Source organism: Pleuronectes platessa, chromosome 8 (genome assembly GCF_947347685.1).
Source record: "Pleuronectes platessa chromosome 8, fPlePla1.1, whole genome shotgun sequence".
Classification (NCBI taxonomy): Eukaryota; Metazoa; Chordata; class Actinopteri; order Pleuronectiformes; family Pleuronectidae; genus Pleuronectes; species Pleuronectes platessa.
Window position 1 is genome coordinate 16421039 of NC_070633.1, and position 27257 is coordinate 16448295.

Here is a 27257-nt window from a genome sequence, read left to right on the forward strand (position 1 = left end):
TGGAGCGATGCTGACTGTTTATGCGGGGCCGATTTATGCATGTGCTGTGCAGTGGTGCAGGAAACAAGAAGATGCTGTCTTTCTGTTGCACTCCACTCAAGGCAACACTCCACACAATTGATGCCAAATCTCTGCCAAACTGAATAATTCAATCATCCCCCGTAGCCGCGGCGGTCTTTCTACCTTTGTGTATGTGCAACAATCAAATCAGTGTGGAAGCCCGCCGAGTGGTTCTTTCTGAGACACTGAGTAGCTCCACAGCCCGGAGATTGTTTTCATTGAAAACAATTCTGTTGATTAAACGAGGTGTGACTGTGGCGCGCGGATCTGAGGAGCATCGATTGCTTGTACAATTGTTTGTTCCTTGTTAAAAGTGTGATCTAAAGCAGTAGTTGCGGATAGTGTGCTAAAGCGCATGTTGGTTCACCGGTGTGCCTTTCGAGACGGCCGGTGTGTGCCTCTGTCTAACTTAAAATATCTCAGGTGGAGACGTCCACCCTGATCTCTCATGCAGGATTAATAATGCCCTCAATCACACAGAATGTTTGGAGATACAGTTGCCGGTGCTTCAGCGTGGCTCTGTTAGCGCGTGATTGTTTCGTTGAATGTATGTTACTCCAGTTGTTACAACAGGGATAAGGCAGCTTTGCAAGCATTCTTTAGGCGACCCCCCCCCCCCCCCCCACAACCACCCCATCCCTCTTGGTAGTAATCACAAGGTTCCGACCTTTGTTCTGATTTAACACTAATCCCCAATGAAGACAACCACTGCAAAGAGAAGGCAAACAAGGTTTTTATTTGCACTTTTTTCTTTCTTTTGTGTGTCGCGGGGTCATCGGTGGAGCATCTGCATTCTGCGGACATCTGCTGTCAAGGTGAAGCCCCCTCAGAGGTTGTTTGCATTGAAACTCGTTCCTCATTGGACCTGCTTTCAGGCATACAGTGGAAAAACCTGACCAGCAATCTATCATTCTGTTCTGGCTAAAACATGCCGTTTTCAAACCTAGCCACGTCCCACTGTGGGTCACTGTTCCACACTGTGTGATGCTGTCAGTGTTGTGTGGGGTGTTTTTCTGAAGTGTAACTCAGCTGCAGGCTTAAACAGATTTGGTTCCCAACAGTCAAAATGCGATGCATCTGAACACTGTTTTGCTGTTCTTACCATTACTACATAAAATTGCGAGAACAAACCATTCCTGGAAGAATCCTTTCAGCCAAAACAAATGAACCCTTGTCGAGGACAATGTCATGACTGGATGCAGTTGTTGTGTGTTCGCATGCTGAAGGTAGCCAGACTGAAAAGGCATCAAGTTAAGACGTTGGCCAAGGAGAGCCATGTCTGTGTCCTCCTTAATCCTGGTAATCCTCGTACTGGATTCTTGATTTGCTTTTGTAAAAGAGATTGGGAGACGATAAGACGCACGTTCGCCTCCTTAGAATAGCTGATAATCTGGTTTGAACAGAGGACTCAGGGGGTATTTAGCCTGCCTTAACATTTGCCCAAGCAGATGGCACTGACGGGGGAAGGCGCAACCTTAGCCTCCAACTACCCCCCCACCCCCTTTTCTGCAAAAGGTCCACTTTGGAAAGAAAAAGAACAGTGGGATGATAATCAATGTTGTTTATTTTCCTGCTTGACTCTTTAAGTACTTTCAGCCAGATTATAGGCTTTTCCAGGGGATAATCGGGAGGCCGCAGACAATTGCCTTTTTCTATCCTGACAGTATTCCCCGAGGAGCGCACAAAGAAAGCGATTTAAAGGAGATGTCGACTCTTAATTCCCGATTAGGCCCGTTGAAAACCCTGTTCAAATTAACTGGACACTGCACTAATCACTGCATTTCAAACACCCCGTGTTCTGACAGAGTGGACAAACCACATCCAGCTGTGAGAGGACGTCCCGTGGCCGATATCTCCATGTTGTAAGTACTTGTGTTTGAAGCAGCCTGTTCCTCGATGTGATGACACACACAAACACGATGAACCCGGAAATCTACTCCGGGGTAATTGTAATACTTCAGCACCGGGCAGTGAGTGTGCTGAGATAGAGCTCAGCCCCTTCTTTTTGTAAAGTGTGTAAAGTAAAGTGTCCAATGGGGCATCGCCCATACTGCTGTCAACGTATATAGTCCTTTGCTAGATTTGAACGATTATCATTTCAACGTGACAATGAGATGCAGTAATTGTCTTTCTTAGGTCGTAACCGTGCAAAGGCAATACCTCTGATTGCATGCGGCGTCTAAGCATGGCTGCATATAAGCCATTAAGTCATTTAGATTGGTTTCCTAAGCCCCGCCCTCTAACCCGAGGCCTCCGGCAATCTCCTCATCTCGGACTGGACACCTGCAACAAAAGCATTTGACTAATGAGATCAGCCCATTGACTAATTAGAGTTCCGCATGACATAAGTGGGATGACTGGGTAAAGGTTTGCACGTATAGGAAGGTCGGTTAAAACCAACGCTCTCCATGCCCCGCCCCCCCCCCCCCCCCCTCCTCTCTCCGTGCAGCTGTGTGTTCTGTAACAAGATAATGTACGTGGCTGTCAGGCTCAATCTGGGTTAGAAACACGAAAGACAAGCACAGGCCCCAAACGCATCTCGCTCAAACATGCACACTCGGAGAAGTTAATCCACACATACACAATAACATATTGATTTTCCTTTGTGTGCTCTCACTTCATCCAGTGACAAGCTACAGAGTTCAAAGTGAATTCATGGAGAAGAAAAAAAAAGAAAAACTGAGGCAAGCATTTGAAGGAAAAGTGAATATCAGGTTACATTCAAAGCAATTTGTACGAGAGCCAGGGACGTTGCATGTTGTGGTTGAAACTACAGTCACAGCATGACGTCTTTGTGTCATTACTGCAGTAATCACTTTTTTTTTTTTCTGCCGTTCGTGCTCGGCTTTTTAAATGATGGTTCGATAAAAATGTACGCCGTGCCATGTGCTTGAGATGTGTATGAAAACTGGTCACATATAAACGAGAGGTAAAGAAGGCATAGCCATTAGCGGGGAATAATAAACGGTGAACCACAAAAGAGCTAATGCTAGTCAGCGGTAACATAGTGTGCGACTCCTCCTAATGGCTTGCATCTTTACCCGTATCAAGACGCTGTCGACTCTTGGAGTCAAAACCACAGCATTAACTTGCACAGCAGCAAAAAGCAAACATCTCTAAGCCTTTAACAAGGCTCGACCTAATCGCTTTCCTCCATCAGGAGCCGCTCCGCTTTCTTTACCTGAATAACACATCGCTGTGAACATACAGTAGGTAGTAGTTCGAAATATAACTGTTTGCATAGTGTCAGAGATCATATTCTCCAATAAACTGGAGGGATGAATTGGCCCAGGAACATGCCAGTATAATAGAATGAGGGTTGTTTTTGAAGAGTCTTCTTAAATAATGCGTAATATTCAGCGTTGGCCATAAAGAATTAATGTGCATGCAGTCTTCTCAACTCCCTCTCAAGATCAGTCAGGCAGATTATCACGTGTCATTTGGACATTTTCTTGTAGCAGTGGTCTGGTGTTGCTTGACTGGTCAGACAGTCGTTATGGAGTGAGAAGGCTTCACGATATGCTGCGCCATGAATTCGGAGGGAAATTGTTTTTTTTCACACACCTCTTGTGATGCCCATTTTAATACCCCGTTGCATGTATGACTTGATCATATCAGTGACTCAATTTACGATATTCCAGTCCCTCCAGTGCCTTGTCCGGATAGAATCAAAAAGACTAGAATTCAACTGCTTCCATAATAACTTTAAGAGCTCATGACTACATCAAGACATTTCCACAATTTCTCTCCAATTCAGTTCCTCTCTGCTTCTGTTTTGTGGTGATTGGGGGTCTATTCTCTCTTTTCATCAGAGGAGAAAAAGCCAGGCGTCTAGGAGAATTGCTCATGTATTACCGACATATTCTCTATATATTACCTCAGCTCCACGCACACAGACATGCTCAGCTCGTGATGGAGCACACATGTGTTCAAGCCAAGAGGTAATGGACAACACTTCAGCGAATTGCGCCGACCTTATGGTATTGTGTGGATGATTGTGTTATGCTCCCTCAGATAATGACTGTGCCCTACTTTGACTTTGAGGCAGTGACCTGAAATAAGGCACACAAGTGAAATCCGAGCTCGGATGAACCTGGAAGTGATTAAGGTCACCCAGACACACCACATTTGTGTGACCCCCCGGCGACTCACATCGACCAAAGTCTCGGAATCCTTTGGGTGTATTTTGTGGGATTCCTCCTCAATGGAAACACTGGCCATTGATAAGATGTTTGGGAAGAGTGTCAGGATGATTAAATACACCTACAAGGATAGATCCTGATTTCTTTTGCATCGTATTGTCCTGGGAGATGCAAGAAAACACGCTGTTCACTAATACAGGACACAAGGTCTTCCTGGTAGATTTCTATAAACCAATCAGTTTGACTCCTCAAATAAGGAAGTGTATTTCTTCCATCAATTTATCAATGCAACCAGCTCTCGTTGTGCTAGAAGATGCATTCTTACTCTTCAGTCACCCTCTTTTGTTTTAGACTGGACAACAATGTGATATACAATGTAATCAATGGCTGGTGCACAGTATGCTGGTACTCATGTATCCTGTATTGCTATGTGCTCGCCGTGCGGGTGCTGACTCCACAAAGGGGGAGCCACTGAGGTCACAAGTAGTTCAATGGCACCTATAAATGAAAGTGCACAGTAATGCAGTGCAATGGCAGCAACTCAGTGCAATAAGATGAATAAAGAATTATGCATACACAGTTTCTTTGGGAATATGCAAATGTATTGCTTAAGTATGCATCACATATAGGGAAAATAAAAGATCAAGTGTGATGCTGAAAGCATGAGAAAAGATGACGCCACAGCGAATACTGGATTCGTCTCAGAATTAACTCTACTCGGGCCCTAGCTTTATACATTATTTAACATGGTGGCGGAGTAGATACGCTGAGTTGCGTCGTCCAGGTTCCATTGACGTGATGCACACATGCCGTAATGCTTGGAGGGAAACAGGGATAACATGAGATCATGTCTGCCTCTTGAGGGCGGGATGCAGTGAGTGGATAGCTGGCTTGTTTGTGTCTCTCGCTATTCTGCTGGGGATCAGCAACACATCTCCACGCCACAGCCATGACGCTCAGATAGAAATTACTCCTCCTCCGGTGTGCATGTAAATCAGAGTGGAGGGATATAATGAAATAATGAAGTGTGCCTCTGCTTTTTTCCAAGTGAGGCCGCTGGGACCCACTATTTTTAGACACAACAAAGAGATTGCCAGGGGTGTCCAGTCTCTCTGGTTAAGTTATGGAGTTTTATCCACTTGTCAATGTACAACTGCCGAGACACAGGCTGGGATGAAATGGAGGCCAGTGCCTCCGCCCAGGCAACGTCAATTAAGCCTCTGTGGGATTCAGTGGATGGACATGTTCATGGATAGCCATGATAGATCATCAATGAGATCAAGGGAGTTGATTTTGAATTATGTTTAGTGCTTACTCAATGGCCACATGCAAGGTGACCCCCCCCCCCCCCCCCCCCAGGAAAATGCTTTGTCACTCAGTCAAACGTAGAAGACGAATACTCAGCATGATCCTGTGGTATTTGTTATCTGGTGTTCTCTTTCTAATAGGTTTACTGCTGATGAGCCAGGTCAGACAAGGACAAAGTGCTCCACAGCAGAAGTTAAAGGCAGTTTTTCAGGAGGGATCCCAAGCCAGACCACAACCTCTCAACCTTCTACATCTAAGACTCTAAATTGTATTATTATTATTGCTGAACCTTTGACCTCAACTCCTACGGAATCTTAGGCCTCTTTGTTCGTGATGCTCCGTCTGAATCACGTCAAGGCTGCGGCCGTCCGTAGCGGAGCAGTCGCGAGGCTGCTTCCCTATTTATCGCAGAGGACGGTTCAGCCATCGATTTATTCAGCTGGAACTCTGTTAGAAATGTATTCCCATAATTTATTGTAACAACATTATCTCCCCGTATACTCTATACAGCATTTGACCTTGAAAATGTGAATTTTGCAGATGCAGCAAGACTGGATCTTTGCAAAGTCAGATATTTTCTGGCATCCTTGGCAAGAAGGGGGGGGGGGGGGGGGGGGGGCGTGCAGTAATGCTGCCATGTTTGACTTTTGGAGATAACGCCTCAGAGGTCATTTGAATGACTTGGTGTAATGTGGGTCATGTGGCCGTATAGCATCAGACGCATTGAGCGACTGACTTTACTGGCATGTGAGATATTTCCTCTCCAGCAGGTTTTTATTATGTGACTGTGGTTGGCTGCTTACTTGCGGATGATCACTCTCCTGACTTTCTCTGGGGTGCAGGGCCGCACATATGGAGCCGGGCGATAACACGAGGGCTCACCTGTACACATCGGTTTGGTTTAGTGTGGAAGTTATCCTTCTATTCGATGACTCATTAAAAAGTATTTTTCCTGTCACAGAAATCAAAACCCGTGAATACCACTTTAACGTTCGAGATTAGAATACCTCCAAAACTAACTGTCCTTGACGACTTTAAAGGGAAAAAACATAAAAGGCATGTGTATGTCAAGACACACATTCCTCAGCAAAGTGAAAATTCCTGCCTCTTATCTGTTTGATTTTGCACTTAGGGAATTTTTTTTTTTTACTTCATCTTTTTTCTTCAAACATCAAGTGCCAAAGTCATTTACATGTGCTCGGGGCAACTCGAGTTAAAAAACAGACAAGCGACTTGCTGCTGTCTGGAGGCAGTCTGTGAAGCAAATAAGGCTGTGGTAAGGGTAAAACAAGGAAGGAGGACGAGCAAATGAGAGGAAATGAGGGGAGGATGGGAGGAGGAGAGGGAGGAGCGAAATTAGGATGCCAGGGGGTGAGACCGGTGAGACACAGAGGGGGTAATTCAATTTGACTAAAACTCTCTCGTCGTTTGCACAACTGGGGGATTGACCTCGCCACCGAAATGAATTAAAATTCATGAACTATTGAAGAGTGAGCCGCCAGTAAGTGGAAAGTGGGGAGTTTCACATCATGATATTATTATTTATTTTTTTCTAATTGCAAATAAATGAAGCTATTAGTTTACCTTGAATTAAAAGCAGGAGGGTTCCCACAGAGATATCTGATCCCATGTGTAACTCATTTAAGACGGATTCGGGCCCCCATCGAGCTGCCAGGCAAACCAGAACTAGGGTAGCGGAGCATTGTCTAACTCCTCCTGGCTCGGTGCCCTTCCTTTAACTTGGAAACGCAGCTGAGGTTTCTGCACTGGGAAACCATATCCACAAGGTACAATTAGGTAATAAAAAGAAAACATACTTTCTTCGCCATGCTACAATTTATGCACTCCAACTTGTAATGTGATACAGATTCCTGAACGTCTACGCAGTGGAGTCTGGCGCGCCCCGCCGCTGTGCGTAATGCCTCCCCGAACCAGATGAATCACAAGAAAATCCTGTGCTTGACTTTTATCCATCCACAATATAAATAGCTAATTTATCAATTGTGCTTAAAGAGACATACAATGGGCAGAACAGAGAACATTGTGTAGCTGGGATAATCCCTTGGAAGATTTAGCCTGACGTTGCCTGGAGGGGAATAGTGGGAGCAAGACGCAGATCTCGTTCCCTCCGTCTCCGTCTCTCTATCTTCTCTCAGGACACGTAGTCACGTTATCGGCTCCTGATCAGCCCTGTTCAGTTATTTTTGCATTGTGTTCTTGGATATTCCAGTTAATCCGTCAAGTGAAGAGATTTAGCCTGAGATTACCGCGATACTGTGAACTTTTGTTGATACACTACACATGCTTGTAGCCCTAAGGCAGTTTTCTTGACGCACTTTACAGTAGGTGCATTTGTACTGTGTGTGTGTGTGTGTGTGTGTGTGTGTGTGTGTGTGTGTGTTTGTGTGTGTTGAGCAAGGTGCTTGTCTCCATCTCATGTGTGGGCGACTTTGACTAGATAGTGAGCACAGCCACCGATGGGTCTGACAGCCCCACAGCTTCCCCCGAGCTACTCGGGAGCGACTGGAGGCGGTTTGTGTTTTAAACATGAATGACAAAGCGTCGACATAATCCCAGAGAGCATAATTTCCCTTAATGCTGTTTTAAACTAAAACAAAACACATCTGCCCTCCAGCGTTGGGAGAAAAGAAGAAAGTTCCACGACGCCTGACACAGGGTGTTCAGCCCGAATTGCAGATTCAAGTCGTGAATAGTTTTTTCCCCTGCAGTCTGGGTCGTGAGCCGGGTGACTTGATGGAAATAGACCACGGAAGTGCAATTGCCCTTTAGGATCGCCCATGTCCATCTTACACATTAACTTTGCATGTTTTAACCCAAGGTGAGCTGCGTTGCCTGGCAACAAAGCAAACATGCCCTGCATACATATAGATAACATCTGGTTTCAGTTCATAAATTCTATCACTGGGATCGTTCGGTGTGGGCAATTACTTGAGCCAATCACATGCAGAAGCTTTTTCACTGTGGCTCCTTGAGTGCTGTCACTGGTTATTACAGTGTGTGCTATTTAGCAAAAGTGCATTTGCAGTTTGAAGAGCATCCCAAGATATTAGTGGCATCTAATTGCATTACCTGGAGGAGACTGATGGCGCCAGTTAAAACGGCTGGCCCCAGTTCAGACTGTGTTGAAGGCAAGTGCTTCTTTACAGGTTGTACGTCATGTTTCTGACTGGAAACTTTTGTCGACTAAGTGATTTTCTGACAGCTTCAAGCTTCCCCTCGTCTCAACAAATACCCCTATTCCCCAGGCAATGGTACGTCTTACCATTAATCCACTTTCGTCCATGTGAAACTAAAACAGTGACAGAATGATAATGGCAGCTAATGCAGCCAAATTTTGATTGCACGCGTCAAATTCGCTCCCATTAACTTGTTCTGAATTGATTCATGCAATCATGCTTGTTTACCTAGCAATAGTGTAAAATGTCCCAGCAGTGAAATCCATAATCATGCAGGCTAGCTGTGAGGCTCACTAACCCTAACCCTTGTCCATTCAAGCCCTGAAGAAGCCAGATTTCATTCATCTTTCATCTTGTTAATGATCCTAAATAACCACCGATCTTATTTACATCTCTTCAAAAATGCATTCCCCTGCAAATGTTGTATCGGACCTCCATGTCCATGTAGACCCCATTTTGCAAGGATACAAAAAAAAAAAATGTAATGTACAGAAGATATACAGTGTCTATAAGAATAAGAAGTCACCTCATGGGCAGCCAAAGGCAAATCTCTAGACTGAGACAATAAGGCTGGGGAAAAAAATGCCAAGTGACCCTCACTGGATATATCTCTAGGACCTCCTGTCTCCCACTTCTCGATTTAGTAGGCACTGGAGGGGTTTTCACCTCCCAGTCCCCACGTACTCCAGTGGGACTCTCGTCTGGGGAATTGCATGCCAGGTTTATTGAGCAAGGAGTGGCAGGGGCCCTCAGAGACGCCTCACTGTTGTCCATGGTAAACGGCAGAAAACAGAAAGCGAGAGAGAGAGAGCTTGAAGATATCACTGCTGAAATGACTTTCTTTTCCACTTTCTCAAAATTCCACTTCATGCAGCATAATTATGGAGATTTGACATATCTATCTCAGTTGTTGGTCTGAGATTTTTATTCCACTCTCACACTCCCTCCCCGCTCCTCATTTCACTTCTACCCCACGTACACAGTCCTCTCCTCCTCTTCTGCCCTCCCTCTTTCCCTCTCTCCCCTGCCTGGCACCAGATTCCTCCGCACTAATTCCCCAACCTCTAACTCCTCTTTTTCTGCCTCACTTCCTACCGAGAGTATAATGTCTATGGGCATTTATAGTCGCATTAATATGAGCAAAGGGTGTGGGGTAATAAATCGCTTTCTTTCTCCCAATGAGCCATAAGAAGTGGTGATAAAAACAACTTTTCTGTTGTTGTGCGCTTTTGCCTCGTGAAGCGGACGAGGGGAAAAAAGGAAAAGAGTCTGTGTTTGAAGTTCAGATTAGTCTTCAGGGAGTCCCACCTATTGGGACTGTTAACCTTTAGCCACTCAGCTATAAAGCGAGTGAGTTCCATTAAAATACATAATGCATGAAGTGCCCGAGATTGCATGTCATTGATCAGCACTTGAATAAATTGGGTTGAAATCCTATTAACATAACCAGTTACACATAAAGTGAGATGGATAAAGTGCAGTATAACACCTGCAAAAATTAGCCATCATCAGCCCCGCGGTTTTGTGATGGTTGAACTGGCCCTGGCTTACTGAAGGCAATTTAGAAATAAACAGTAATGAACCATAATTCCTGCTATTTGTGCAACGTGGTGTCCCTTGTTTACCCTTTTGTTGTATTTCTCCTGCCGTGTACAAGCATTTTCCTTTTTTCACCATGTTAAACAACGTTGCAAATGTTCCATTGTCAACACTAAATCCATTTGTGAAACAGATCCACTCACAGATCTCATCATGACCATGTGATTGATTGATTTTGCCCTAGACGTGAACTAATAAGTGCTTCGGAGTCGGTCAGTGTTTGTCACAACGGCAAAAGTTCGCCTCCTCCAATCAGCAGTAGCGTTGTTTTCACCTTTTACTCTTTTGCGCCACCACGACTCCGTCACCTTCATGTGGTTTCCGACTAGCTGTTGTTTGTCCATTTGGTTAAGTATGAAAAATTGCTACGAGAGACACGCAAGAGCTGCTTAGTGCGATGCAATGTGGCCTCCAAGGCAGCTCCTTGACTCATGGCGCCTGTCTGCTTCAAAGGGTTGTGTGCGTGTGTGTCTGTGGTACCCCCCCCCCACCCCCTCTAACCCAACAACCACACTCCACTCTCCAGCATAAAGAATGAGCATGTTCCCCCCTCTTAAAGCAATTAAGAGCTCCCCTATCATCTTGACAGGTAGCCTCCGTCTTCCGGGATGCATTTGTGCCACGGCCATCAGTCTTTGTGGGTCTGATGTGCGGGCCGTTTTTTTGCAAAAGATGCTTTTACATACCTAACTCCCCCGCCTTCTTGTATCAGGAATAATTAGGCCAATTACTTCAGGTGGATACCCAGTACAACATATGTGTTTTCAGATTAGGCACAGAGGAGGCTCTGTCACCCGACCCCTGTGCAGACTGGGAGATGACCCAAATTAAAGCGTGTTTCCTCCCCAGCCATTGCCAATGGCAGCAGCTCCTTAATGAAATAGTAATTGTGACTGGCATGCATCACTTGCTTTCCTGTCCTGTTCTGTTTCGCTGCACAATACAGAGAGGCGTCGACTGAGCTCCGGCTCTGTGTTTTTTATTAATGCTCCGTGTTGCACCTCTGGTTACACTTTGTTTTCATTACAGCTGTACATTATCAGTGATCGCTTCAGCAGATACGTTGCCTTTTTGTTCAAATCTTAATGTCTTAAGAAACGTATTGTAAGGCATACAACCAGGCTCATGTAGAATTTCTTTTTGCTGAATGCAGTGAGTGAGATGCTCGACGTACATCGAATATTCCCCGAAGAGGATGTGCAATAAGGTTTGGTGTGAGTGGGGCGGCACGCAGCTGTTCACAGACACGAGAATGTGGAATATTTAGGGTCAATATATCATTTATTTCACTGGGAGTCTATAATGGGCCCGCGATGTGCGCTCCATTACTGGACACAAGGGCTTAGACTGCTGACCAATCCCCTCTAATGAAAACAAATGTACTGGCGGGCGGAAGAAAAGAAATACACTACACTGCAGTTCATGCTCCCATGTCATTTGGTGCGAGGACTGTGGCCCCCGGTTTATGCAGAAAGGCAGGCTTAACAACTAAAGTGTGTCATTATGTGCTGGCAGGGAGAGGAAAAATATATAAATCCAGTAGTCATTTCATAGACATGTAAAGTGCAGCACGGCACATGTATTACAATGAACATGGGTGAAATACAAAATCTGTGGAATTCCATATCTATCTATCTATCTACCTACATACCTAACTACCTATCACTATATCTATCTATCTATCTATCTATCTGTCTGTCTGTCTGTCTGTCTGTCTGTCTGTCTGTCTGTCTATCTATCTATCTATCTATCGATCTATCTATCTATCTATAACTACTCTATTTAACTCAAATATTAAACCTTCGTATATCATGTTGAGATGTTCAGTGGTTGAGTCTTTCTCTCTCATCAGAGCACAAATGAGATCAGGACTATTATTTCCAAAGTGCCCATGCTGATCCAACATCACTCTCAGCTTCAGATCACGCCGAAAATGGAGGAAAAACAAGGACAAATTGAGTGATCCCAGATCAGCTCACCTCCTCTGAGACGAGTTTGATGAACGCAGCTCCAGATTAGATTAGAGGCCTCACACTGATGAATGTAATCCATCATCTTGTAAGCACCGGATATTTATGACAATTTAGTTTCGGTAACTCTGTCACAAGCCCTTAGCTTTTAGTTTTCAGAGTTGCATAACTACAAAGAGAATGCAGAAGCGCGAGTGAAGGCTCGTGGGGCGCCACGTCTCGTGAAACTTGGTGGGATTTTTTTTTTCTTCACAATCGTGACCATGACAGAGATTGAAAATACCCTGTCTCTCCAAGCTGAACGTGCCTCTTTTCTATTTCCTGCTTTTTGTTTCTTCGTTTCACCTTTTGCCTCCCCACTGCAGGCAAAACAAAATGTGTGGCGGTTCCATTTCATCAACTAAACTCGGAGATGAAACACGTATGAAACTGAATGTTTTACCACTCCATTCCAGTTTGTGAGACGACAACTTCTTTGAACTCTTTTTTTTTTCTTCCCCCACGGTGCAGCTACTGTGTTGCCCATGAAGCAAGTGTTCTTACGGGCACCGAGGGAACGGGCTGATCAGCCTCTCAACAAAAAATCTTTTGTTTTTGTTTTTCACGTCATATTTCTGTCAGGTGTGGCAGCTCATCAAGCTGAAATAATGAGGCCATGTTCCGTGATTAGTGACGCAACTCTTTAGATATTTATGTGATGATAAACTGTTACTTTTTCTCAAAAGAAATATTTGCTCTCCTCCATCTCTATTTCTTTGTATTTCTTTGATATCATTTAGAATGAAGAGTATAAAGAAAAGCTTTATATTCAAAATGTCACCTTCTGGTACTAACATGGGCTAAAACACAGTAGATTAGAACTAAATAAAGCCAAATGTAATCACAAGAAATGGTTTATGTGCAACCCACAAGTTAAAACCAGTCGCTAAGTGGGCGTGTTAATTTAATTGAGGCAGAATCTGTTGGGTGACATGATAGAGGGATGTGGGTGGGAAGGTTTAGCGGCTAATGATGTTTATGCTTTTTTTGGTTATAGAATTCCTAATACCCATTAAGTGACATGAAATGTAATTTGACAATTTAAGTATTCCAATATCCAGTCTTATTTTCCCCCGCAGTCTAATTATGCTGTATAAATAATATGAATAACAATATCCCATGAAGCCGTGCCATGAAGCATAATTCGGGTTCACATTATGATGTCTGGAATTAGTCTGAGCACAACACTGATGAACGTAACGTGTCGTCTCGAACGTCTCACAGAGGGTTTGATGAGAGGAGCCGCGCCACACATCCACTCAAGCGCCACGGAACTCGGAGTGCCGATTTTCGGGTGAACTCTCTGTATGCTGCCTGCACAGACAACAGCTTGACAGTCGGTTTCAAAAGAACCTCTCGGCACCTGAAGGGAGGTGTGCGAGGATGGAGTGAATCACAAACGTGGTTCAGTCGTGCGTATCACATTGTTCTAGTTTTTGTATTAATCCCCACTGTACGTCTCGGCAGCACTTAAAACAGACTCCCGCTCGCACCCCGCGACTCGCATCAAAGTCGGCACTTGTTTGTTGTGTCATCTTCGGGAATAGACATTTGCCCAAACAAATGACAGTAGCACGTTTGATTATGCAAATGGCGCAGGTAGGAGTTCGCGTTGTTCTCGGCGCAGGGTGGGACAAGTTTCACGTCGGGTTACAGGTGGAGGAGAAGTGATGGAGCACAGAGCCGAAAAACTGAACTGGTGTAATTGTTGTGTCAGTTTGAGCTGTCTGAAATCAGACTAGCTGGGCTTCATGAACATGATAAGTGAATCAGGCCTTTTTACGCTATATGTATTCTGTCTATATTCTCTTTACACAGTTAAACGTTTCCTATTCTATTTGTATTTCTTTATTTCCTGTGATTATATTACATGTTTAGTTATTTTATACGTTTTCTGATGTCTATCTTTCTACCTTTTATCTTGTCATATCGTATCTTATCGTATCTTACCTAGCTACCCATTACCTTGTTCAGTTGCATACTGCTGTTTATAGTGTTTATCTTTTCATTTTACAAGGGCTGATTATTGTTAATGTACTTTAACTCTTTGTGTCACCTCCCGCTAAACAAAAATAAGTTCATGTGAATCACGTCCCTTCGCTTTGGCGCACACGTCACATTAAAGCTTAATCAACACTCCATCCACCGCTAGGCGGGGAGCGACGTGAGCCGAATTCCCGAACAACCAAAAACAAACAAAAAGAACGCAGCGAGGAGAGGGTTGCCGAGCACATCATGCTTAAATCACACAAATTTCAATAATTAGCATTAGACGTGCTGTGTTGAATAAATAACGAAATAAATAAATAACACCTCCGGATCATGGCTGGGGTTTCTCATTAGGAGGCAAGCTGTGCGACTCCGTGCTCGGGAATGAAAGTCAAGTGAAGCAATTGCAATAATTATAGCAGCAAGAGAAGCCTGTGCTCTGGGAAGGGGGGGGGGGGGGGGGGGGGGGGGCTTAACGGAAGGCAACGAGGAGGGAGGGGCCGGCTGTCTACAGGTGCCTCTGATTAAGGGTAATCTGAGCAGCCCTCCCCTTTCTTATCTCCGCACCGAGGCCCCGCTGCCTCCGGGTGCCCGGGGCTCGGCGGCTGCCTGGCGTAATGAGCTCCAGAGCCGCACGGTGGATGCCCTGCAGGACAGTCCCCGCAGAGACGTAATGAGCATTCCAGTGTACTGACTTGTGCTCCCCACCAATGGGTCCCCCCCAAGCCTGCTCCCCCCCCCCCCCCCCCCCCCCTCAGACGTGGGTGGGCCCCGGCTTATTGGCCGAACCCTCCGCGGCCTCCCTCCACTTGAACTCCCCCTTTTGCGAGGTAATGGCATCCTCCCTCCGGGGTTCATCGCGATGTCCCCGCACGTGTGAGCGGCAGGGAGGGATGGCTCAGAGCCCGAGCTTGGCATCAATCACTTTACATCGAGAGCGAGGCGGGAGGCAGCGGCAGTGATAGGGATTGAGTTGCAGCGAAGATAGAGGGGAGGCACGGGACAAACGGGATGGAGTGGCTGGTGAAGAGCGACGGGCAGATGAAGTAGCCGGAGATGGGAAAAAGGTGAATGACGGCGGAGGGATGGAGAGGGTGAGGTAACTGACAGATGGAGCGAGGGTGGGAGAGAGAGAACCAAAAGATAAATGGGGGAGCTGCACAGTTAGATCAGGAGAGAGAGAGAGAGAGAGATAGAAGGAGTGGTATCTGGGTATAACGAGGACTGTGCGGGGGAGTGGGTAATGAGGGAGGGAGGAGGGGGTGTCAGCGTCCAAGGTGAGGAGAGAGAGAGAGAGAGAGAGAGAGAGAGAGAGAGAGAGAGAGAGAGAGAGAGAGAGAGAGAGAGAGGCTCTTTTGCCAAACAGCGGCCCCTCTGTTGGTGCTGGGGTGGATCTGTGTGTTTAAGAAACTGCACCGCTGTGCTTTTGCTCTCTTAAACAACCAGGAGGTGGGTGAGAGGATCGACGGGCCTGACCACGGAGCAGAGCTTTGAAGCTGCCTCATGCTGAGAGAAACTGTATTGGATTTAGAAAGACTGCCTCTCAACAGGGTGGGGGGGGAAGGGTCGGTGAAAGAGAGAGAATGAAAGACAAAAAGAAACAGAGTAGGAATCAAAAAGAAGGCATACATAAGCTGGACATGCCTCAAAAACACAAGCCCTTTTTCCTCATCTTTATTTATCACCGTTCCAAAGATTAGAATAATAATTAACATTTTCCATGAGACCCTATACAAATGCAAATCAAGGACATGGTGTAGCATTCATTAGGATTATTCACCTTCATTAGCTGAACAATTCTCATGGTTAGGGATGGTTCCATCTGCTTCTCAAATAGGTTTTGCTTTAGCATTGAAAAGGGGAAAAAACATGAGGCAGCATGTGTGCTCGCCTGCGTGGTTTTGCATATGTTGGTGCGCCTCTCCCCTGCACATGCGAGTGGTCTCAAACTCTTGTGAAATTCAATGCGTAAAAAAAAAGAAAAGGCTCTCATCATCTTTCATCTGTGCTGCATTTATTCTGCGCCGGCACTGCAGCAGCTGTTGTGGCCATTTTTCTCTTTTAGCCTTTTTTTTCTCCAAAATGTTGTAAACTGGGTTCTTTGAAGCTGAGCTCTTCAGTGACATGCAGGCGCGTCACCGGTTGCACCTATTGCCATCTGAAAAGAATACATTTTAATTTTTCTCAATAAATACCCCGGGGAGACAGTACGAGTCCAACATAATGTATTGATACAGTAAAATGGGAAACTTTTTGCACTACAATAGCGACATCTGTGTCAGAGAGGATTAGCTCGGTGGTTAGGATTGGCCAGTGTGTCTTATTTTAATTGTTGTGTATTTTAAATAACTTCCCCATTGCTCCTCTTCTTGAATAGAACCTCTGCGGGGCCTAAAACTGTCTTTTCAGAAACTGGTTCCGTCTGGGAATAAGGATTACATTATTATTATTATTATTATCTTGTGAGGGATTAAGGATTTGTCTCAACCAGTGAGTGTTGCCCTGCAAAATACAAGTAAATCACAACACAGTGTCACAAAGTGTATTGTTCAGTTCCTGAGGGGGGGAAAAATGAAAAAATGAAATGAACTCCTGAAAAGTAAAGGTCTACATCCTCTGAACGAGAGCAATGTTCTGTTCTAATGACAGCATGTCACTGGATTGAGAAACTTGAGTGTGAGAATGATGTCTGGCAGCAGAGTTCAGTTTAAGTTTCAGCTTTCCAACGGAACTATTATAACTTTTAAATATCAGGTTCTTTATGCTCATGTCACAACTCAGTTCATCCGTCACATATGACATATGACACATAAATGAATTCAGGAAGATGCAAGCTATCATCCTTTATCATTTTTAAGCCTGTTATCCTTTTGCTATGAACGTGTTATTATAACGGACCAGAATAGCGAGCATTAGGCTCTGATATGTAGACTGAGGAGGCAGACTGATGTTTAAGTGGTGTTATTACTTGTTTTCACATGTGTCACTTGGCTTCAGTGCAGCATGAGCTGAGAGTACAACACAACAAAGCACTGCCCTCAGCCACAATTGACCTTTGGGGTTCTGATCCCTTAATGTGTTTCTGTGTGTTGGCGCTGGTAAAGCCTTTGCTTCGCCTTCTGTCCAAATCTATAAAGCTGTTTTTCCAACGATGCCGGTAATGTGGAGCGAGAGACACAAATATCCTCAATGTCCAACGGTCATAACTTCTGCCTCTGCTATCGATAGCTCTAATAGGTGTTTAGAAAACCTTGAATGTGGCTCTGTGTGATAGCCGGCCGATGGTTTGGCGAGTCGTTCTGAGAAAATACTCTGTGTGTCGAGGGCTGACGCCAGACCACAGTTCTGAGTGAGATCTGCTGAGTCTGGTCGGGTCTGTCATGCATAACAAGAGCATCTATACAAACCTAATCTTTTCTAAATTTGAAACACTGAATCTTTGCATTATTCATATACGTCGATGAACAGCCATAGGGCAAAAGAGAAAACTGTGCTAGTACTGAGCACTTACATATACAGGCTAGGCTGCACATACATATAGGCTCACACACACACACACACACACACAAACATGTTCTAATACCAATACCAGCATTATTTTAGAGTGTAATTTACACGATCGCATACTTACGAATTCTCGCAAGAACTGTAGCAGTAACTAGCAGTCACTTGAATTGTATTGAACGCTGTTTACACCTGAAACTCTAAAAGTGTTTTGTGGACTCTAACACGTAGGCCTTTCCGTATTATTGGTATGGGAACCTTTGTATCGTAACATCTTGTGCTTCTATAAACCTTTAGCTATTTGTCTCTAAGCCCCCAAAAGACAGAATTTAACCTACTGAGTAGTTTTAGATCAAAAACACAATTTGTATAATTAAACAATTTCTGACTTTGGCACATGGTGGTTTTAAGTAAGACTGTGAAACACTCTTAAGAAAAATTGGCAAATGAGTTATTGTATTACATGTGGTTGCGTGCTTGGATACAAGTGTTGCTACTTTCATCCTGGATGAATGCGTGCGTAACATAACAAGCTATTACCACATTAGCATTAAAAGTTGTACCAATCGAGCGTGAGCATCGTGAGTTCAGCATCAAACTTCACTCCTTTCCCTGCCAAGAGCTGACTCCAGCAGTGGAGAGCAACACCACAGTTAAGTCACGCTGCCCACAGGGTGTATTATAACCTCTTGTCTTGTAAACACAACGATGGCTGAAGCTCTTGGCAAACGACCACCACCACCACCACCACTTGCTCCCGGCAAGAAACCAATGAGATTACTTGTGCTTGCATAGCAGCTCTGTCTTTGAAAAATATTTGGATAGCTAAAACTCCCATCTGCCTACACGTCCTGGTACATGTGTGGCCGTGACTCCCCAGACTGGGGGTTTGGTCGCGGCCTCTGTAGGCCTGCTACTTGTGTGGAACACATGCCTGGCACAACCGGTGCCATGGGGGGAATGGCACACAGCTGGTTTGATTGGGCTCTGGCCTTAATCGCCCATGTCCCTGCCATCAGCGCTCAAGGAGCAGTCACACACATGTTAGCTGTGCTCATACAAGGGAAACTGATTGGAGCCATCCAAATTCATTCCCAATCAAATACTGCATCAGGCTCTGACAGATAAAAAAAAAAAAGAGGCTGGTGTTGCTCTGTGAGATGGTTATCAGTGTCTAACGAGAAAGCTCAGGCTATGCATTCAACCAGCTACTTCAAGTCAGACCAATGAAGGAGTCTATTTTTCAGAGAGATGATTATTGGGTACAGCATGGTGGGTGACAGTACATCAAGACAAGAACATCTATACCTTTCAGAAAAGGCATTAGAACCTGCATATTTTAACCCTAAACATGATAGCAAGAGGCTGCAACATGAAAACAGAGGTGGTGTGAAAGGTCGACGTTGAGCACCCCTGCTGAGAGGAGAGTGGAGCGCTCATCAAAGCAGAGCAGCTCCTCTATAATTTGACAAACAGATAAATGATTATACATGGAGCAGATTTACTCCCAAACCGTCTTTTCTTTGTGTTTCCTGGATCAGAGCCACTGTGTCATTTATCTGATTCCTTCAAAAATGCAGCATTTTGAATTTGCCAATGCACAGAGCATGCTCTGCATATTTTAACTTCATTTAATGATACTTATTTTCATAATAGGCAGTTGGTAACAATATGCCGCTGATGTAATCTTGAATGCACTGCTTACCTGAGAGAACTGAAGTAGTAAAATGACTGTTGCTGATTAACTTAACAGCTACGTGGCATCCAGGCATTACAATAAGGGCATTAATGGTGAATAGACTGACTTCTGAAGGACGACAACAGATACAGTGTTATGTTAATTGTGGATCAAAAAGTAGAAAAAATGTAAATGCTTAGTTTCTTTTGAGGATCATTTTTTATTTCCAATAAAAAACAGCTTCTCTTGTACATGCACCCATATCCAAATACATGTGCATGGCTGAATATACGACACATACAATGCACCCTCAAACACGGACCTCTCTTGAATTGTTGTAACACACACACATGCGCATGCCCGCACACAAAATACACAATCAGGCACACATGCAGTACGCAAACACAAAAGACAATGTCCTTACAAAGTAGATGAGCTTCATTCTGTGTCGAATTGAAAGCATCTGCAAAGCCGGTTCCTCTCGGCCGTGGAGGCGTGCATCAGCCGGCAGAAGCGCCTGCTCGGTGTCCCAGGGAGGCTCGCGTAACACTTGGCCTGCTCCCTAGCCACTGCCTGGATCAGAGAGGCCCACTGCTATCATCCAGGCGCTGGCAGCAGCGCGGCTAGGCTTAGAATGACAAATTGGTTAGAGGGAGTGAGCGACGAGAGCGGGCCAAGAAATATACTTTGAAGAGAGAAATGCATTCCGGGTTGTGACAAGCGCGCCACATTATATGGTCAAGTGTACAAGTCGGACTCCCGCCATGTGGATTGATCCGGATCCCAAAGACACTTAAATGAGGCGAGGCGCTCTCGTCAAGACAATGCCAAAGTATTTATCTTAGAAAGTCACCCAAAATATGACTGGATTAGAGAGCTGTTCAGCACAGAGTCTCTCATCTCATGGCCTCAATTTGTCTCAAACTGTCCCTCCTCTCCTGACAATGTGAGCGACAATGAATTTGCTACGTTTGCCTACTAACTCATGTTTTACACAGGGACAGTGTTCTAATATTCATAGATTCATAAACACACATGTTATTATATCCAAGTTAATCCAGAGTCAGGACATTTACATAACCCATTTTAGACAATTAGAAAAAAGAATCAGGACAAAATCATGCTGTTTTTATAATGGCAGGCTGTAATTGATTTAAAACGTATTACTAAATTCAGCGGCACTGGAGAGTCAATCTGATAATAAATGCTTTCTTTGGTGAGTATTGAGGTAAATACAGTGAGAGTGGTGCACACAAGGTTTTCGTCAGAGGTCAAACATAAAAAAATAAATCAAGTCACACCCTCTCTCACCTGAAGGTCACGCACTGCGGTGGACGGCAGCGGGTCGAAACAGGAAAGCCTGAAACTAAAAGAAAATAGGAATCCTGTGTGACTTGTTTTTTTTAAGAAGGCACGATGGGCATCACCGATACATAAACCTTTGTCGAACTACTAAATATGCCATCCATGAATTGTGGTACACAGCAGCTCTATTGCTCAATTTGAAACCGCATCAGCCTGTGAAATGTTCCTGTCTCCCGTCGCTGTAGGTATCAGCTTTCTGAAAACAAAACCTCTGAATGCAAAAGTCCTGGCAGTTGTGTGGGCAGTAAAAACAATATTAAGCTTTCTTCGATATATTTTAGATTATAATAAAGCCATATGGTGTCCCGTTCCATTTAATCCACAGTAATATTGTGCTTGTCAAAGCAATCCCTAGTACTATTGAAGTCAGAGGGGGAAAAAACACCATATGTATCCATACCTACACTTGTGAAGCCTGCATATCCCCTGGGACATTTTGCATGAAAGATATGCAAACCTAAGATAATGAATGATGTAAAATCCAGAATGGCCTCTATAGTTAAATTCGATTTGAGTGGGTAGAGTATTGTAAAAGCGAACAATTAAACAACATATTAGAGTCAACCACACGCATTTCTGTCATGCTCATTCAGGAACTGACTGATTTACTAGTATGTGGTCCGCTTTGTATTAACACCGAGTTTGTTCGAAACACAGCAGCTTTGTAAGTTGTAATTACAATGTTTTACCGAAGGCTTGTTGGCACCTCGGTCAAAGGCAAGCTCCTGTGTGCCTCCAGGACTCCCTCTCATGCAAATTAGGCCCCCTTTCCTTGCCAAGGCAATCATGACATAGCGCTGGTGCAATGCAAGGTTTGCAAATAAGCCATGTCAGGATCACACACACACACAGACACACACACACACACACACACACACACACACACACACACACACAAGACACCGGATGTAACCTCTTGAATATCCTCTCTTAGCTCACTGCGGCGCGGTACCAGTCGGCATCTCTCGAATTTGGTTTTGAAGTTGTGGAGTATTTTACTTTTGTTGTCAAATTGCTTTGCAAATGAGGCCCACCCTGGCACCATTTCAAAGAGCTTGTGCTGTATGTGCAGCTTCCTCCAGGCGCTGGTTCCTGAACCTTCATCACTCTGTATGCATATGCACAGCGCTGCACTAAGCTCTCATGGAAGACTAGATAAACATGCCAAACAGGGAGTAAGATGGAAGGCAGCATGCTTACGTCGTGTCAGCCTCTCTGTATGTTGCTGCTGTGTTCCTCAGCTTGACTGACACGCTCCATCTAATAACATGGCAGGTAGACAGTATGAAAGCCGAGTCGGTTTCCATCTATTAAAATGATATTCAATCATTTTTTGATGGGCTCCCTTTGCCCAAAACCACGCCTCATAATGATGCAAGGTTTGAAGGCCATTCACATTGAAATGTTATGTCGCTTGAAGCCACGTCAAAATAATTGTTTTGATATGTCCAGTTTTTGTCTTGGCAATGACATGAATAGGGGGTGATCGCACAATGAAGATAAAGAACAGTTTTTGAGGTATGTCGACTAAATTTGAGCCACGGATCCCCTGGCTCACAATTACAGGGTTTCCGACTGGGCAGTATGGAAAAGGCATTGCTTTGCGATACAAGTGTGGCACGTATTGCGTGGCCCTTTGATTGCATGTCCAAGTCAGCCACTAAATAACAATGATGCAGGAATTGAAACCACGCAAAATAGCCCAAGGCTTGGAAATTGCTAATGAGCAGCAGTGGAGTGCAGTCGGAGGTACAAAGGGGGGTTGAGGGATCTAAAACCCTACTTCCTGTTTCATTGGCAAATATTCTGTGGTCCCTTTCTTTGTACTCGCGGCATCTGTGTCATTACCTTAAAACGAGCTAAACATGAAACGTGCTTTTATTGGAAAAGGAGTCGATAAAAGCAATTCTGGACTAAGATGAATGCTCGTCTTATTCTTACATGTCACAAACGTGTTAATCAAACTTAAACTTAATGTTTCTCCTTCATCACGATATTACAACTATGTGTGTTTTACGCCTGTTACATGCTCTTTTCTCACTGCCTGTCAAGAGCTCCTCTCACACTGCGCAGAACCATCAAGACAGGGGAAATCCATGGAGAGGGGGAGAGACAGAAGGGGGAGAAAAAGAGAATATATTCTGTGCTATGTGCCGCGGATCAAAAACATGGCAGTCACATGATCAAAGGCATTTGATAATCCTTGAACTACATTGCTTCTTTAATCCTAGTGAGAGAACTGTATTTTATTGGGGGTGGGGGCAACAATGTCAGGGTGGCAAACAGGGCGAGAAAAAAGCAGTAACTAGCTGCTGGAGATGCAGTTTACTCAGAGTAGCGTGGCAGTTCCGAGGGATCCGGGGAAGGAGACAGCATAAAGCCTCCTTATGTGCGCAGGGAGTGGAGGCTGAGCTGATGGGGGCTAGAGACACAAATGTGCCACAAGTCCCTGTCCACTCAGCACTGAATAGATCTCTTGTTCTGTTCGCGGGGGCTTGTTGGGGAAGTTGGCTTGCCGAATGTGACCAGACTGCTATATAGTACATATATGGGGTTTCTTTCCCTATCTTTATTCAAGAGCACTGCCTTTCATTTTGAGAGCATTATTTCTTCATTTCCCGTTCAGATTTCGCGGTGCTTTGCCTCAGATTCCTGACCCCCTCTCTCAAATCGCCCCTGCGAGCGTGAATGGGCTCAGAATTGTTTGTCTGCCCTCGCGTATACTGTTGTCGCACAAATGCCCTGCACTTCAGCTGGAGTCCCTCTCCTCACACTCAGGCCGGGTTTGCAAAACTCCCGCTCTCAGATTCGTGAAATTATGCTGTTGGAACTCCAGAGCCAGAAGAATGACAGGTGACTGTTCCTGTTGAAATGGATTATTCCACTCCAGGACCTTATTATATGAACAGTACTTCACTTGTTTTCTTCTACGACTTTTGGAGTTACTACACACACCAGTGTTGTTTTTTGAAGGATAACTCCTCGAATAGTAGCCCCACGTCAACATATATCATGACTGTATTTATTCCCACAGGGAAACTCTCTGATACGTGATGTTTAAAAAACTTACCACATTGTATATGAATAAAAAACTCCATTTACATCTGGTACCTAGAAACAGATGGCAAGTTACACAAAGGTTCTTGAGCTGCCTCGCCTAAAAAATTAATTAAACCTCATAATTAGGACCTGGGCAATTTGTAGGTCACAACGCTTCTCAGGTGAGGGTAAGGATTACTCTGAAGAAATACAAACCGAAAGGCCCAGCACGAGGGATCCATGCTAATTCAGCATGTCTCCAAGAAATCAGACAAAGAAACATCATGTTTCAGTGATCAGAAAATACATTTTGTTCTATATCTTACCGCGGTGCTCTCTGGGCCTTATTAAATTACAATAACCTCCCCAAACGACAAAAAACATCAATATGTGGTGTAATCCAAGAGCCTTTGTTTCAAGCCGTGTCAATAGTGTTTCCCTATCAGATGCAAAATGTCCCTGACCTAAAGGTGAGTTGAAAAATGACAGTTGTTTTTCCACTACTGGAGTTTTCTCTTCATCATTTCTCTCCTGCCAACACCATCATCGGCCTGTGTGAGTGCGGAGCGTGAGTTGTTGCCCACAAAGCCGTGTTGTTTCAGCGCTGATGAAAAATTAATGATTAATAATCACCTTTAACATGTGTGAGCTGCACTGGAGCTGTGTGACAAAGGGATGTAACATAGATGAAATGCACTGCTTCGTTCTGCTCAAAGAATAAAATGAGATTGTGTTTAAAAAAAACAAAAAGAAAACTTAACAAAACAGCTCAAAAAGCGAGAGCAAAAAAAAATAAAGCAGCCGTAATTGTAGCCAGGGGAGATCTTGCTTTGTGTTTGTGTGTGTGTGTGTGTGTCCAAGAGAGGGAGAGGGATTTAGATTATCTATGGTCGGTATCAAGCGTGAACAGGCTCTTTTATTCATCTAAACTAAAGCACTGGATCCAAGCACATTTTGAGCAGCACACTATGTTTTCATTTGTAGATGTTGCTTCTTCCACATTGTTTGTGCTCGTAAATTAAAGTGGCTGTTGATTATGGAATACAGACTAAATAAACCTCTTAGGAGTAACATCACGTTTTCTCTGTAAAATTTGTCGTATTCCTCGTCAGATGTTTACACGGAAGACCTTGACCCTTTTTTTCTTTTAGCACCTCAAACCGCTGCAGACTGACTGCAAGTTGTTAATGTTTGTTGTGATGTTTTTCAAGCTTTGAGCTTTCGAGTATTGTTGATCGTGACCTTGTCTGCCACAGGAACAGAATTGTCTGCATATTGAAAAAGCTGCGGTTCATGTTATGATGAACTTAACTCTGACACATATATTTTAAAATGGTTAAATTGACAATTAGACAATATGTCACAATTTTAGTGGAATTGTTTTGGAGGCGTTGCCTTTTACCCGATGGAAATCATACAATCACCATGAGGGCTTCTTTGTGCGCACACACAAAACACACACGGCAGCAAATTGCATTTCCTGCTCCTGTCCCCAAAGAAAATAATTCATGTCTATTTGTCACATCAATTAAGATATCATTATTATATAGCCTACTCAGTCTGTCGGGAAATTTTTTATCTACTAATTCCATCGTCCCAGCAAGGCCCATTTATTCATTAATATTTCATGACGTGGTGTTTGTGCTACATTGAAAGCAAGGGGGTTGTTTTGTTCCCCCCCCCTCGGCCAGTGAGGTGTTCTCCTTCTGCGTCACCATGAAATATAGATGTTGAGAGTCTGGAGACTTGAGTGTCTCATCTGTCCTGGTGATACCATAAGGCAGCCATTAACAGTGTCAGGGAGCATCAGATATACCACAGGCACATAATTGGATGTGAGGACATAACTGAAGGCACCTGCCTGGAAATCAACAGGCCCCTTCCCAGGTGGCAGACCCTCAGTAGATTCCCAAAGAAGTTTCCAGCGCCTGTCTACTTCCCCCGCTGGGTTCGCCTCGCCCGTCCTTCTCTCCGCTTCTCACTGAGGTCAACTCCAAATGGCTCCTTGGCTCTGTGTTTTTTTTTTTTTATGGTGGAATTGTGAATATGCAAATGCTTTGGATCTTTGCATAATCACAAGCAGCGGGACCATCTGTTGTTGGCTTGTTGACTTACCTTGTGTCTCCCTTTTAATGGTGTTTTCTTGTGTCTGAGTGATGTATCGGTGTATTAACAATGTGATAATCATTTAACCTCAAAAAAATGCACTCAGGCGTGTGTGTAAAAGTCGGAACATATGCTCGGTGAAATCTTCTGACAAAGAAGGATTTATAATATCTTTGTGGAGGGATATGAAAGAAGGGGGAAACTGGAAAACAAAAACACATCAGCATATCCACCCCCCACCGCCGTCACATGATGTACGATAAGATGATATTGTCATGATAAAGATTTAAAAATGCGACTGTCCACAAAAGCCGTTGTCCCCGGATTACTGCGTGGCCGAACGTGCCTTCTGAGTGAGACTCGCTTAGCCCCTCTAAAATATATTGCGAAAAATGCTAATGGCAAGGGCCAGGAAATAAGCTGCAACTTCTGTCACTGAAGATTTGCTGGGAGATGCCCCTGCGCTGAAAACGTGTCCCTGATAATGTGTTTTTCTTGTAGAATCCCAGCCAGACACCGGAGAAGTCTTTTAGCTCGCCACCCCCCATTTGTCCTCATAAGGTAAGCTCCAGCTTGCTTTCAGCCGAGGGACAAACAACATTTATGTGATATAATTGCAGATATTTGAAGCTTTTCATGGTCTCGTCGGAGTTTGTTTGCGTGCCTACACATTGTAAATTAGCTCTTTATGATGTCAAGACCCCTCTTATCTTTTCACATATCTGACGTCCCGTTCTCTGAATGCGTTTTAGAAGAGTCTGTGCAAAAGAAAATCAGAAAATCAATTTACAAATGATTCTAAAATGATTTTATTTCTAAGAGAACTATTTCTTTTGAAGCTTCTCTTTTCTGCCTTTTCTCTCTCCATCTGCGTTCCACCATGATGCAATATTCATTTGATATGAGGTTAGAAGGGCCGATTTATTCAACGCTAATTAGTCCTGATCATGCTCGGCAAAATTCATCACTCTCTCTGACGGTCCCAAGTCCTCACACTGACCGAGGGAACCGTTCCCCTTTCACCTCCTACTCCTGGTGCACTCTTCTTGCAAACGTGATAATGTGTTGTGTAGTGAAATTCACACAAATTCAGTTCACTTAGCACCAAACGTGTCAAAAAAAAAAAAAAACGCCTGTGTCCTTTTTCTGGATGACTGGCCGGTTTGATGTTGAGTGGCTCACTGCAAAAGTGGACCTTGGTAAATAAGGAGCCCTGTGGGGGGGGAAGCTGTCTGACAGGCTGTCATCAACTGTTCAGAAG

General features: G+C 44.3%; 1 protein-coding gene across 1 annotated transcript in view; it reads left to right on the forward strand.

Annotated features, from left to right (window-relative positions):
- The window catches only part of pcdh11 (protocadherin 11), a 114440-nt gene that overhangs the window by 18360 nt on the left and 68823 nt on the right, over nucleotides 1-27257 (forward strand). The window contains exon 3 of the mRNA XM_053429188.1: nucleotides 26498-26557. Coding sequence (XP_053285163.1) covers nucleotides 26498-26557 — 60 coding nt within the window. The remainder of the gene's footprint in view (nucleotides 1-26497; nucleotides 26558-27257) is intronic.